The 14,330-nt window shown below is 36.1% G+C and overlaps 1 protein-coding gene across 1 annotated transcript; it reads right to left on the bottom strand.

The window, feature by feature from the left end:
* Positions 1-633: 633 nt before the first annotated feature.
* Positions 634-11,481, bottom strand: LOC117110556 (intraflagellar transport protein 56-like). The gene is made up of 16 exons (XM_033253317.1): positions 11,331-11,481; positions 10,165-10,305; positions 9,603-9,810; positions 8,733-8,782; positions 8,036-8,181; positions 7,706-7,877; positions 7,330-7,404; positions 6,561-6,663; positions 5,840-5,949; positions 3,834-3,897; positions 3,461-3,549; positions 3,114-3,197; positions 2,453-2,522; positions 1,841-1,947; positions 1,459-1,592; positions 634-1,201 (listed from the first exon to the last, which is right to left on the bottom strand). The coding sequence occupies exons 1-16, from the start codon at positions 11,331-11,333 to the stop codon at positions 1,087-1,089; spliced, it is 1,671 nt and encodes a 556-aa protein (XP_033109208.1). The 5' UTR covers positions 11,334-11,481; the 3' UTR covers positions 634-1,086.
* Positions 11,482-14,330: the final 2,849 nt, after the last annotated feature.

Here is a 14,330-nt window from a genome sequence, read left to right as displayed (position 1 = left end):
TTTCAGCTGGAGGGCTGAAATGTAAGTTTATATTCATGGTGATATCACTCAGTTAATCCAAAAATGAATATTTAATCTATTTGATATCATAATTGTTTTGCAAAATTAGAAAAAAAGAAGCAATCCATAGCAAATTATAGTCAAACTCCTAGCAAGGATCATTGAAAGGCAGTATAGGTCAAAATGTCATCTAAAACCAAGTAGGTACTTGGAGGCAAGTTTCCAACTGAATCCCTTACACAGCATCTAGTAGTTCACATAGTTGTAATGTACTTTAACATCACAACTAGCTAATTGGAACATGGTTATCTTTTGCCCACTTCTTCATGGCTCGGATGATGTACTCAACTTGAGGATTTCCAGTGTTTCTTAAGATTTGCAGAATGTCTCTGAGAGTTTCTCTGAAATATGAACAGGAAGTTTGTAAATTAATATTGAAAAAACATTAAGTAAAAAGCATTAGGCCCAAGTATTGATACTTTCCAAATATCCCATAGTGGGTGCAGTAATAAGTGTTCAAAGAGACAATATTACAGTTTATTTACTGCTACAATGTAACAATGTACAGTTTGTTTATGGAGTAACTTTTAACAAGCATTTGAATTCAAACCACCACTACATCAGTAAGCTTGTGTCCTTGGGCAAGGCACTTTATCTACGTTTGCCTCTCTCTACCCAGGAGTATAAATGGGTACCTGGTTGGATGTTGTGGCATTGAATGTTCATAGTTTCATGCGCTAACGCCTAGGGATACTCCCTAGGGAGCAGAGGAAGTTGCACTTTGTGCTGGTTTGCCATTGTACGTTATCTAGTAACCAGGGGTAATAATGCTCACGCCTTTGATCATTCTTGGAATTGGCGCCTTATAAATGTTTGAGTATTATTATTATAATTGTTTTGCAAAATTAGAAAAAAAGAAGCAATCCATAGCAAATTATAGTAAAACTCCTAACAAGGATTATTGAAAGCAGTATAGGTCAAAATGTCATCTAAAATCAAGTAGGTATTTTGCAGGCAAGTTTCCAACTGAATCCCTTACACAGCATCTAGTAGTCCACATAGTTGTAATGTACTTTAACATCACAACTAGCTAATTGGAACATGGTTATCTTTTGCCCACTTCTTCATGGCTCGGATGATGTACTCAACTTGAGGATTTCCAGTGTTTCTTAAGATTTGCAGAATGTCTCTGAGAGTTTCTCTGAAATACGAACAGGAAGTTTGTAAATTAGGCCCAAGTATTGATACTTTCCAAATATCCCATAGTGGGTGCAGTAATAAGTGTTCAAAGAGACAATATTACAGTTTATTTACTGCTACAATGTAACAATGTACAGTTTGTTTATGGAGTAACTTTTAACAAGCATTTGAATTCAAACCACCACTACATCAGTAAGCATAACGCCTGGTACTTGGCACATTGAAGAGTCATTAAAAGATGAAAAAGTTGCAGCTTACCTTGGTTCATGGCCGGCTATAATCTGTTGAAACACACCGACGCAGGCTCCTCGTTTACCTTCCCAGTATTCAGGGTTTGGATCAAGTCTCTCTAACGTATCAAATGCCTTGGCAGCGTAATAAAACTGGCCCATCTAAAAGAACAATTACACTGATTAAATATACATAAAACACACCAGGGTTGAATAATAGCTGTGCACTTGTAGTATCCATCTCTATGTGCGTTCCAAAACAAAAAAGAACACCACCAGAATAAATGGTCTAATATGTTATTTATTTTGAGCTGCAGTGAACAATTGATTGGTCTGCAAGTAGTCGGAACATAAAAATGAAACATAAAGAGAGGAATAAATAGCAAACACTAATAGAACGCAATTCTAACCTTGTAACAATCATTTCCAATCAGCTGCAGAAGACTAAATGATTCACCAGACGTCTCCATCTTCAGGTACAGCTCCCATGCTAGTCGAGCTTTACGGTTCATTATGTCTGAGAACAAAAAAAAAATCACCATAAATATTACTGTAGAATTAAAATAAATTTATACGCTTTGCCATATACATACAGTAAAAAAAAGCAAGATTCATTGTGGGTGAAATGTGTCCATGTAACAACAGAAATGATTGTGCTAATAATATTGATACTTCAACTTGAAATGTTATTATAGTTACATCATGTGCTCATTAGTAGTATTCAGTGGCGTAACAAAGTGGGCCGAGGGGCCTGGCTGTGGCTTTTTCAGGGCCCTGGGGTAAAGCCCACCAACTCTGGCATATTCAACATTTTACGTAAGTATTTTTATATTCTTTACACACTAGTCTCCCTTAAAAAGGCACTGCTTGGCTAATGTATGAAGCAAAATGCTAATAAATATCCCATGAGAGGGCACCTTTCAGTCCTGGGGCTGTCTTTGGTTAGTGAGAGCTCAAAGTTACTATTCAGCTGAATATTAATTGAAGGAATACTTTCTCATAGAGATGTCAGTACTACTTACAGCATCTCGCAAGCCAGCTCAAATATGTGTAGTCCTTTTTAATCTTTTCATTCTGAATTAGCAGAAAAATCTGAGGAGAAAAGATGAGACCAAGAAATTCAATATTTTCCATGTCAATTACAAAATGCATACTACTTAATAAATGTATAATTTAGTAATGTAATGTATATAAATTTGCTATAACACATAAGCAAAGTCAAGATGCATACAACTTAATAATGTAGGAATGTATAGTATTTGCTATAGCGCATAAACCAAGTTTCAAGATGCATACAGATTAATAATATAGGAATGTATAGTATTTGCTATAGCGCATAAACCAAGTTTCAAGATGCATACAGATTAATAATATAGGAATGTATAGTATTTGCTATAGTTCTTAAACAAAGTTTCAATGTGCAGTTTACGAAAATGGAAATAATAGGAACACGTTGAACTTGCTAGCAGATAGTGCTCACTAACTGTTAGCGTATCCAGATCCTGGTAACGGACAGCGCTAACTGATCTGGCATTCTCACACAGGTGCTAACAGTTTACTCCTAATCTGGATACTAGGGCTTTAGGGTGAATCTGACCATAATGTTCACAAAGTAAATATTTCAAGTATCTAATTTTTGCTTGATGCAAATTTACTGGCTAAAGGCTACAGTATACACCTTACCTCTTCCGCTTCTTTGTAGTTGCCTGCTGTAGCTTTAGCTTGTGCATAGTTGAAGTTGAAACTATCATCATTATAAAAGTAACTCTGAAAAATACAAATGCCAAAAACAAGAATGTAATAACATAATTACTGAGTACAGTATATTAAATTTAACCACAAACTGGTGAGACTCACTTTTATCACTACAATGGAAATACAGGTCTCCCTCCAATTAAAGACCACTTTTCTTTGGTCCCAAATGAACAACTTTTTAAATATTCTAATTAGAGACCAAAGCTGCCAAAAACCATGGAAACCCAGGTCCCTAAAAGTGGTCCTTGGAGACCTGTATAAAAAGAAAGTCTTACCTTGACTGAGTTCAGATAAATCAAGACATCTTCAAATTGCTTCAGGAGAAAAAAACATGATGCCATGCACTGACGACCAGGTATTGTGTCTGAAACAAGAAAATTAAGTATTGTTTTATTATGTACTTCTCTAAACACCTTGTTAAACACAAAATATTACACAAGCATTGCAACACAAGCACATGAATACAAATGCACCGCTACACACGCACTTCTACACATGCAATGATACAGTACATATGCACTGCTACACATGCACGGCTACACTTGCACGGCAGCACATGCACTGCTGCTCAAGTACTGCTACACATGAACTGCACATGTACTGCTACACACGCACTGCTACTCATACACTGCTTAATATTAACCTTACCACATTCACTTGCAGAGCCCCCAACTAGTTGAAAGTATTGCTGAGCAATTTTCAAATGTTCTCTCTAAAATGTAAACATAACAATGATTTATCGTCACTTTTTAAATGTTATATTGATCATTTTACATACATAAATTTTATTTTCCAGATTATTTAAGGGGTGTACCATGCACCATACTTCACTACTTCAGAGATCCCAAGTTTGAAAACCAAAAAATATGGAGATTTTTTTCATGAAGCTATCGCCTCCTGTAGCGACGCGCTGTGACGCCTTACAACGCGCTGTGCAACATGAAAGTATTACACAAAATGACGAAAACAAACAATTTTCATCAATTTGTTTACTTTTATTTAACAATTTTACAGTACTGATTACCGAACATTCGACATTACTCGTGTGTATTGTGCGTGTGTTTCACGAGTGAAATGCAAGTGACATTATTCTGCGAGTGCTCCAATTAACGCGTGAATGATTTGACTCAGCATACACTTCCTGGTAAAAATCGTACATTTGTTTACACATTGCAGTTGGCCTAAAATATAAATTTATAAATATTATTTATTTAGCATTTAGCTAGTAAAGCATTCTTGGCAGCAGTCAACAAGGCTTTGCTTGGTTCATTGGCATGTTAGAAGCTACGGCTGATTTATTACATCTCATCAAAGAACATAGAATTCTAGCAAGGTAACTGCAACTTGCAAGATTCACACGTTTTACTGAAAAATTATAAAATATATATATATTTTAATTTAGTTAGTAAATCATACTAAATGTTTTAAGTCGGCATTTATATATGTCTAGCCTATAATAACTGGTACATAATGCCATGAAAAAAACATTAAATCCTGCCTCGCTAGGCTCCATCTATACATGCGTAACTAGGCCTAATACCGCAGAGTCACAACCACCACTACACACAGACGCCCACCCAACACACATACAGTACATACCCTGTAGTGTTGCAGATAGAGCCAGCCTAGGCCTAAGCCCTACATGTATTTCGGGATCGATATAAAATAAACTTCATTTTTCGGAAGACTGCTTAGTTCCAAAACCTATTAACTATAATTTTTGTAGTATTTTTATTAAAGAACTGAAGCTTACTTGAAAGAAAAAGTATTTTTTATGCACCGATTCTGTTCCAAATCTTCGCGGCGAAAACTTGGGGCCCCATCCATTCCCAAGTGATTTCTGATTTCGTTAATTTGTTGAAATTTATTTACTCAACTGACAGCCATCTCATTGAATGAGGTTGGCACTGGATGCAAAAGATCGTAACATGGAGGATAAACACCACGGACTAGGCCTGCCTTGCCCTGGAGTTGTTATTTTGATAAACAACTTAAATAACAACTCCCTGGCCTTGTTTATGACATTTTATGGCTGAGCGAGTGCCATAGTATATTGGCTTAAGATAAGAAATTTTGTTACATTGCTCTATGACATCGTGGAAATCACATTTTTCGTGAAATTTTCAGGATATTTAAAAAAAATCGGGAGATATTAATAAAAATCGGGAGGGCGGGAGACGGCCTCAAAAATCGGGAGAACCCGCGAATTTTCGGGAGACTTGGGATCTCTGCTACTTGTACTTTTAATTTGTTTATTCTGACAGAACCTATGTTGGAACCTAGAAGCCTAAATATCCAATATTTTAAAAGTAATAATTTTTTATTTATACCAAATCAATCTTTATTGTCCAAATATAACATTAATGTATACTGGAAATTCGTCTTTAAATGCAAATGAAAGCCTACAAATTGCATATCCAACCCTAAATTACACAATCGAAATTTCAGAAAAAAAAAAGAAACAATGCTTCGAAAAGCCTATATGCGATAGATTAAAGATTATAAAAATACAATTTGAATTAAAAAAAGTTATAACACAATTCAATAATTAGATTTACAAATTCAATAAGAAATATAATATATATTCTTGTTTATTGTTAAGAAAAAAGCAAACAGATGAAGAAATCAAATCAATGGCAGAGTGTAGCACTCACAGATTGTGTGTCCTGACCCAGAGTGGCGTTGACTACACCTTTCAAGATGTACTCCTGCGGTGTCGTTGGCTCAACGTCCTTTATCAGTGCATAAGCCTCATTCACATCGTCTGTCATTGAAAACCATCTTACAGTAAACATTTTTTTAATATGTAAAATATAATTATTGGGTTTCTTTTGCCATTATAGTTTTATTGTTCTTTTTTTTGCCATTATAGTTTTCATTGTCATCGTGACTGTTATTACATTATCACTATTTTTATCATCAGCAAATCATATAGTAACTTTGGTATGGAGATACATCTCTCCTGGTGATAATTAAGGGTGATAATCAACATTTGAGAAAAATGTATGTACCCATTGGGATTTGAACCCAAGACCTTCTGATTACCGTTTGGGTACTCTACTACCAACTGAGCTATTACGACGAGTGATGTACTCTGCGAGCTAGTCCACACCTCAAGCGCTTTGGGACTTCGGTATAAAGTGCTATATAAATTACATTACACTTCCACAATAACTGTCTCTTATACACATCTAGATGTGTATAAGAGACAGATCCAATCCAGATGGATTATGTTCCGGGAGATTCACGCTTGCTCACTGAATTTTGAAATGCTGTCCCGACTTGCAAGAGACCCCGCTACTTGCTTGAGACTTGGGACCCCGGTCTGGTATTCAAACTGTTTGTTAAGTGAAGTAACTATACAAAGCCATTTACCTTGTCGTAGATGATAGATTACGAGATTTAATCTTGCTTCCGGAATCACATCAATCAGTGGTGGTAAAATCTGAAGTGCACCCTCTCCTCCACGAAAAACCACCTTGTGCAATAAAATAATATCAATTTGAAGTAAAGAAAAGTTGTTTGTCAGCAACAATATAATGGAGTGGCTCTATAATCAACTGGTGACATCATGATGAGAATATATACTACTAATAAACCATTGGTAACAGTTAGCTTCCTTAAAGGCCATCTCAATTGTATATTATTGGAATTGTGATTTATGAAAAATGTTATTTATATGAAAATTTATATACATATCCCCTTGAAAACAGTAAAGAATGTTATGATATTGTCTATTGGAACCGGGAGAGAACAATTCATAACTATACGTTATAAGAGGATTGGTAGCCTGAATTAATCGTGTTGGTGATGTTACTATTACTGTTACTATTAAACATACTATTTATCAAGTCAAATCATTGTTGTGGAACTTTGAAGATGGTCTGCATTCTTTAATTCCAGTGTTTCGTTGTTTATGAAATTTACTAAAGGCAATAAATCTTTTGTCAGACGTGACAGCTAGTAAAGAGAGTGAATTCTAAGTATCATTTAAATATTTTACTTCAATTTTGTTCATGAGTTAATGACCCATTTTGTGTATCTGTTTTTAATGTCTGGGTGTTTTGAGCCGAAGTGCCAGGACATTTTGATCATTGGCATTTGACAACCACTAGCCTAATTAATAATCAATTAAAAAACTAACCAGGTTGTGCTTGATGAGATCTTGAGCATATGCAAATGAAGGTGATGCAAGGTCTTGTAAGTTCTTCAGCTCAGCCTGATGGAGAAAATTCATTTGAAATAGTTTAGTGTTAATAATTTACATATGTATTTCAATGCAGTTTGAGTCTACCTAAAGGTTCCTGTCAACATCATGGCATACAATGGAAATAAAATGAAGCCCTGTACTAGACTATCACATTTTATTTAACAAAAACATGTGATTTGGCCAAATATGGACAGTGTCACGCCGTCTAACGCTCACAGGGAGTGAAGATGGATCCGTCGTATGACCGTACGACTGTCGTAAGAGACATTGAGTGCCTGGCTTTAGATTACCGATATTTTTAAATACGTACCTCTGCTGCTTTACCGTTGTAGAGTCTGAAATGATTGCAAGCCTTGAGGTTCAGTGCCACAGCACTGTCAGCGAAGTTCTGCAAGTAAACTGCAAGAACCTCCTGAGACACATCATAGTAGTCCAACTTGTAGTAACAAAGTGCTACGTATACATTCAATGCAAGCGAGTCCCTTGGGAGAAGCAAAAAAGTTATTGCAATTAAAGTTTGTATTAGGCCAAATAATAAAAAAAATTATTGTGTTGGTAAAGGTAGAGTATATGTAGAGTGCCTTCCACAATAATATATATAACAATAATATCCATGGTGTGTATATATAATATGAAGCACCTATTGTCCAGTAATATTCTCTTGTAGATGTCTATCGCTTCTTGGTAGTGGCTACGGAGATAGTGGATTGATGCCAAGCTTAGCTGATCTTCAATCTTGTCTTGAAGTTCTTGGTGGTAACCCATCAATCGCTTCTCATCATTGAACTAAGTAATTAATAATATGAAACAAATGTTATGCACCATCACCAGGGCATGAAATATCCAAACCAACAACATTCATGTAAAATATTATTGCTAAAAAATAATAAGTAGGTGTTCTTGTAATTAGATTGGACTGGACTTATTCGGTGTAAACACCAAGGATAGCCCACAGAAGTCTAGTATACTTATTTCCAGTGAGGTCCTTCTGGCGGTGATTGGACAGTACACCGGGAGACAATTCCCTACTCTTTTCCGGAGAGTGTACTGCGTTCTTTAACTGCACATGGGCCATAAATGCACACGGGACCAAGAGCTTAAACATCTCATCCGAAAGACGGTGCGCTATTTTAACTTGTAATGCAGACCTCCAGCTGAAACACAAGGAGAAGCAGCGATGGGAATTGAACCGGGGACCTAGAGATCTCCATGGTACAGCATACACACAGTGGCTACCACGAGAATAGCTGACTGAGCTAAGCTGCTCTACCCAAAATAAATAAAAAAAACCTATTTTAATTATTTAAATTAATTTTTTAAAGGATATAAATTCTTACCTTTTGTGATAAATGGAATTGCAGTCTGTTCTGTAAGCTGCTTTTTGGAGCTGAAAACAAAGTCAAAGTTAATTCAAGGGACTTTTCTTTTCATTACTTTCCTTTTTTATTTATTAACTATTTTGTTCAGTTCTTTCCCACTGTAGTCATTTTAAAGTCGTAGTACTTGAGAACCCTGCACTTTCGATTCCACTCAGTGCATTATGACTTTGCGGTGAATTTCAATGACGTCATCTTTGTCTCAGCGTATCAACGTCCCAGTGTATCAGCGTCTCAGTGTATCAGCGTCTCAGTGTATCAGCGTTTATAAGACAACGGTAAAAACCAAAGTTAAGGGAGCCATTACCAGAACGAAAAAGGGGGCGTGGCTCCTAAATTTCAAAAGTTCACAACTTAAATACCGCTTGGGAATTGAAGCTGAAATTTTGGATTCTTTCTTTTGACATATCAAAGTATTTTTTATATTTTTTTAAAGGAAAATCCAAGAAGAGTCATCGTTTCCGAACCAAAATTTGGACCACATTTCGGAAGCATTAAACACCAGCGTCTCTATTCTTACACACTGATTGATTTTCTGATTGCTTCGGTTGGCTTTCCGATACCAAAATTTGGACTCAGTGTAAATGCACCTTCATGGGTTCCAAGGAGGAGCTAATAATTCTCAGTCATGTTATTATATTTCATAGCATTTATATATTTATGGACATACAATCTTGTTCACTTAAGCTTTGTCCACAGTCAACTTATGCCCATATATAGTCATGATGTGCCTATATATGGTCATGATGTGATGTCATCATGACCATATTTAGGCATGTCACATTTTTTTGTCGAATAAAATTTGATAGTCTAGACAGAGCTTAAGTATACCTTTTGAAGCTGCTTTATCAGCCTCGTCATACATCCCAAGGAAGAAGTAACAGCAGCCAAGATTGGACCACAGGTCTGGGTTACATGCTTCTTTTCTGGTCAGTCTCTCATACTCTTCCATGGCTCTTTTGTAGTCACCCAAGTGGAATGCACAGTAAGCTATCCAGGAATCTTGCTCCTCATTCCCCTTACCGCTACTCCTAGTGAACTATTAAAGAAATAAGTAATGTTAATCACTTAATGAAAATAACACAGAGAACATAAACAGGAATTTACTTTTATCAACAAAATTAATGGTTATAGTTGTCTCAGGTTGTAAAATAAAACAGGGTTGTAGCTGAAGAAAAATAAGGGTGGGTGATAGACATTTTGAGGGTGGGTGCGTTCATTGGTAAACTCTAAATAAATAATTAGAGTAGATTTTAAGAATGGAAAAGTGAGTTGATATGGGTGGGTGGAGGGCCATGAAATTGGCTTTAAACCGGGTGAAAAACTTCAAGGCTGGTGTCATCTAAATACTGTAGCAAGGCGATAATTTTGTATGAGGTTGAAATTGCTTTACCTCTAGGAGAGTAATAGCTCCCGTATAGTCCCTCAGCTGCAGGAATTCATCAAGAGTGGGCATCTTTTTCTTCTTCTTGCTTTCTTGTGAAGTGGGTGTTGTACTGCCTGGCCCAGTGGCCGGCTTCTGCCTTGACAGCATCTGAAAGTATGACAGATAAGGTATTAATAAAAAAAAGAATTAGATAACTATTTATTAAGATTCAGTAAAGAGGCCTAAAGAAAATACCTTTTTAACTCTAAGAATTGTTTAAAGCGATTTAAGAAATTATTACGTTGAAAGATTATTAGAATTAGATGAATAAACACACCATATTGAAAAATTATTAAATAAAAAAATATTAGAAAGTATTAAAATACTTTAATATTTAAAATGTTTTGGTTAACCAACCAGTGTGATTAGGTTTGATGTTTAGTTAAGTGTGGAATAATCCCACTCTAGTGTTTGACCATAAACTTATTTTAATCTCTAAGCTTCTTGGGTCCTATTCAGTTGCATTATCATTTGGGTGATTCCGACTTGTTTAAAGGTAGCTAGGAGCACACAAAAAATTATATCTCTCAATTGACTTCAAAGATAGTTTCACATTAATTCAATGGAAAGAGAGATCTACAGTTTAGATGACAAAAATTGGTTGAATATTTACAGAGTTATGCTAAATTTAATAAAATAAAATGTTTTCCAGATTTACGCACATAAATTTCTGGACAACTTTCATGGGCGGAGGCACAACAATATTTTTTCCAAGCACGTACATATGGCTGCTATCTAATATAATTAATATCTAAACTAAACACTGCCCTCCATCCCTGCCAGGTTATCATCCCCCCCCCCCCCCCCCAATTTAACACTTTCATGTTGTTGGGTTAATTATTATACTGTTCTCTACCAACACTGAACAGTCTAGCTAATGCATTATCTCCGATAAGAGTACACCCCTAGGGCTACGCTTACTAGCCTTATTATACATCAGTAACCGAGCCAGGCCTAGGCCCTAGCTAGGTATAGGTTCAGGACTGAGGTACTACTAGGCCTATGTCCCCAGGCCTAGCCTACGTACGTTGCTATGGACGCCGAGGAGGGCAGATGCCAGCCCAGGCGGACAGAAAGATTAATTCTCTCTGGTCAGATAGCCTAGATGGCTAGTTGATTTCAATAAAACTTACCATCTTGTACAGATAATCTTCTTATAAATCTTATACAAATCAATAAAGAACCAATTTATTTAATCTTAATTTAAAGATATCCATGTAGCTAGGCTAACCAGAAAATCCGAACAAAATGGAAATTGTAAAACTGGAATGTAGTAACTATGACACATTGAGGGGGCTATACAAAAAATGTTGGCAAAACAGTACATGCGTTGTTTTTTTTTTTGTTTTTGTTTTTTTCACAGCCGAGAAATCTAGTATTAGGTTGCGAAGAATACAACATATAGGCCTATCTATATTTTTTACAACAAAGTACAGAGTCAAAATTTGAAACAGAGTTCGTAAACAATGAGTTCGAAATATTTTCGATAACAAGTAGGCCTAAGGCCAAATTAACAAAATTACTTGTTTAGCGTCACATCACAACACAATTTTAGGTGGGGAGTGGAGGGTTTTTTGTTTTGTTTTTTTTTAAATTCTACAGTATCAGTAATCAAATAAAATGTGTTAAAATTAACCATTTTCAATAGGCCTACAATAAATATTACACCTAGTTGGTGAAATCATTGTTTTAATCCACTTAAAATAGGTCTATACTTATTTTGATTAGAATTTCCTGGACTATATTCATTTTATTTATTTGAAAAATTCAGGTAGGGGTGGTGACGCTAAACAAGTATATATATTTGTTTGCCTAATTATTCTGCTATGAGCAAAAACAAAACTCATGAGTTAAAAATTTAATTCCAAGGCTGCGGCCTAATTGCGACACAGCTACATTGATAATGAATGATTAATTCATTGATTATAAAATATTAGAATGGAATGTAGGTTTTGATATGAAATACAGGCCTACAATGATGGCCTAGGCCTATCTGATAAACTTGTGATTAAAATGAAGTAAAACAAAAAGGTTAACTTCCTCAGTTCATCTAGCCTTAAACCGAAAGGTCCACTGATAAACAGTTTTATTGGACTCAATTCTTGCTTAGGCCTATGTTAACCATATGCTTACCTAAGATTATACTGACACTGGTTTCAAATCACGGTCAAGTAGTTAAAAATCACCTAAAATCACCTTCTTTTGCGAATTAGCGCCCCACAACTGATCATTGAGCCCCACCCCCACCCACTTCACCTTCGCGCACCCCCCTCCCATCAGCCTCCCATTTCAAGACATCTAGATACGCCACTGATTTACATGGCGAGATGAATGAAAATACTCAATCGATGTGCCACCAAATCGTAACCAGCCTTCACCATGCCTTCACGATGTCACCGGGGACACAACTGCCAAAAACTATTTTTGGCAGAGAAGGGACGCTACCAATAAACAATCAACAAACTACCGGGTTTCTGGGTTGATTTGCAATGTACTACATGGCTCAACTATTTTTTACTTTGGGGTTAATTGGTAAAAATTGCACACAAATCATACGACCTCACTGACAACGCCTGGGGCGGCAACTCGATTTTGAGATTAATTTTCCGAATAAAGTTATACTAAATAACTTCTAATGACGAACTATTGTCTTCAATTGTCTTTGTTGGTCATTCAACTGTCATTTTATCTATTTTTTCGGTGATATTACCATTCTCAATAATCTGTAAAACACCTACATATCAACGTTACGTTAGATCGATCGGTGGGGACGCCGTGGTGACGCCGGTAGGGTCAATTTTCGTCGGAAGGTATCAAGATGATAAACAGTTTCATTGGACACTATATCTTGCTTATGTTAACCACATGCTGGGCCTAAGATTATACTGACACTTGTTTTAAATCAAGTAGTTAAAAATCACCTAAAGTCACTTTATTTTGCGAATTAGTGCCCCTCAACTGATCATCGACCCCCCACCCCACTTCACCTTCGCGCCCTATCAGCATGCACCCCTCACCCCTCATTTCAAGACATCTAGATACTCCACTGACTTACATGGCGAGATGAATGAAAACTCAATCGATGTGCCACCAAATCGTAACCAGCCTTCATCATGCCCTCACGATGTCAAAGGGGACGCAACTGCCAAAAAAATATTTTTGGCAGAGAAGGGACGCTACCAATAAACATTCAACAAACTACCGGGTTTCTGGGTTGATTTGCAATGTACTACATGGCTCAACTATTTATTACTTAGGGGTTAATTGGTAAAAATCGCACACAAATCATACGACGTCACTGACAACGCCGGGGACGGCAACTCGATTTTGAGATTAATTTTTCGAATGACGAACTATTGTCTTCAGTTGTTGTCTTTGTTGGTCATTCAAAAGTCATATTTTATCTATTTTTTCGGTGATATTTAACTATTCTCAATAATCTATAAAATACCCACATAACAACGTCACGATTCAATATTTCGATATTAATTATGTCATCATCAGGAATGAAAAATTATCCATATTTGCAAGCTTATATGCACAAGTACCAAAAGTGTTCGACCAAACAAAAGATTACCCCTAGTAGGTGACATAGCTATGAATAAACTAAAGATCAAAGCATCCTTACCCTACTTATTAGCCTACCTATAAAAACAAAGAAAGCTCATTTGAAGCTTTCAGCCCATTGTTAAGCAATGAGTGTAACCTACGTATAACAAACGCTTCTTTAAAAAATAGTATAGACCAATTTTGCGAACTGTCAATAAAGTTAGTATTAGAAAATATTAAAACTAATTCGGTACGATAGCAAATAATCACTCCTATGATATTTCCTTGTAGAGGTTTTCATCTGGCTAGGTAACTGGAGGTCGTGGGTTCCCACTCGAACCATTTTTCTATATCTAATTTGAATATTTTTATAATCTATTTATATCTATTTTATTCCCAGCATAATCGATCAAAAATGTTGAGGTTATCGTTTCTGGATCTTCGGTCTTCTGCTTATAGAAAATGGTTCAATCTGTAAAATCGCAGAAAAAAATTACTGTCATCACCAAGGAACTTAGAATTGAACGCTTCTCTGATTAGCGCCCTCTGTAAAAACGCTCACCGGTCCACCACCACACACGACC

This window comes from Anneissia japonica, unplaced genomic scaffold, assembly GCF_011630105.1.
Source record: "Anneissia japonica isolate Jap-2015-1 unplaced genomic scaffold, ASM1163010v1 scaffold287738_len211916_cov219, whole genome shotgun sequence".
Taxonomy (NCBI): Eukaryota; Metazoa; Echinodermata; class Crinoidea; order Comatulida; family Comatulidae; genus Anneissia; species Anneissia japonica.
This window is presented reverse-complemented; position numbering and strand designations above follow the sequence as displayed.

Coding starts and splice junctions, on each gene's coding strand:
- LOC117110556 (XM_033253317.1), bottom strand. Junction 8,783..9,602: donor TGATAAAGCAGCTTCAAAAG/GTATACTTAAGC, acceptor CTTTGTTTTCAG/CTCCAAAAAGCAGCTTACAG. Junction 3,898..5,839: donor TGGGTCAGGACACACAATCT/GTGAGTGCTACA, acceptor TTTACATTTTAG/AGAGAACATTTGAAAATTGC.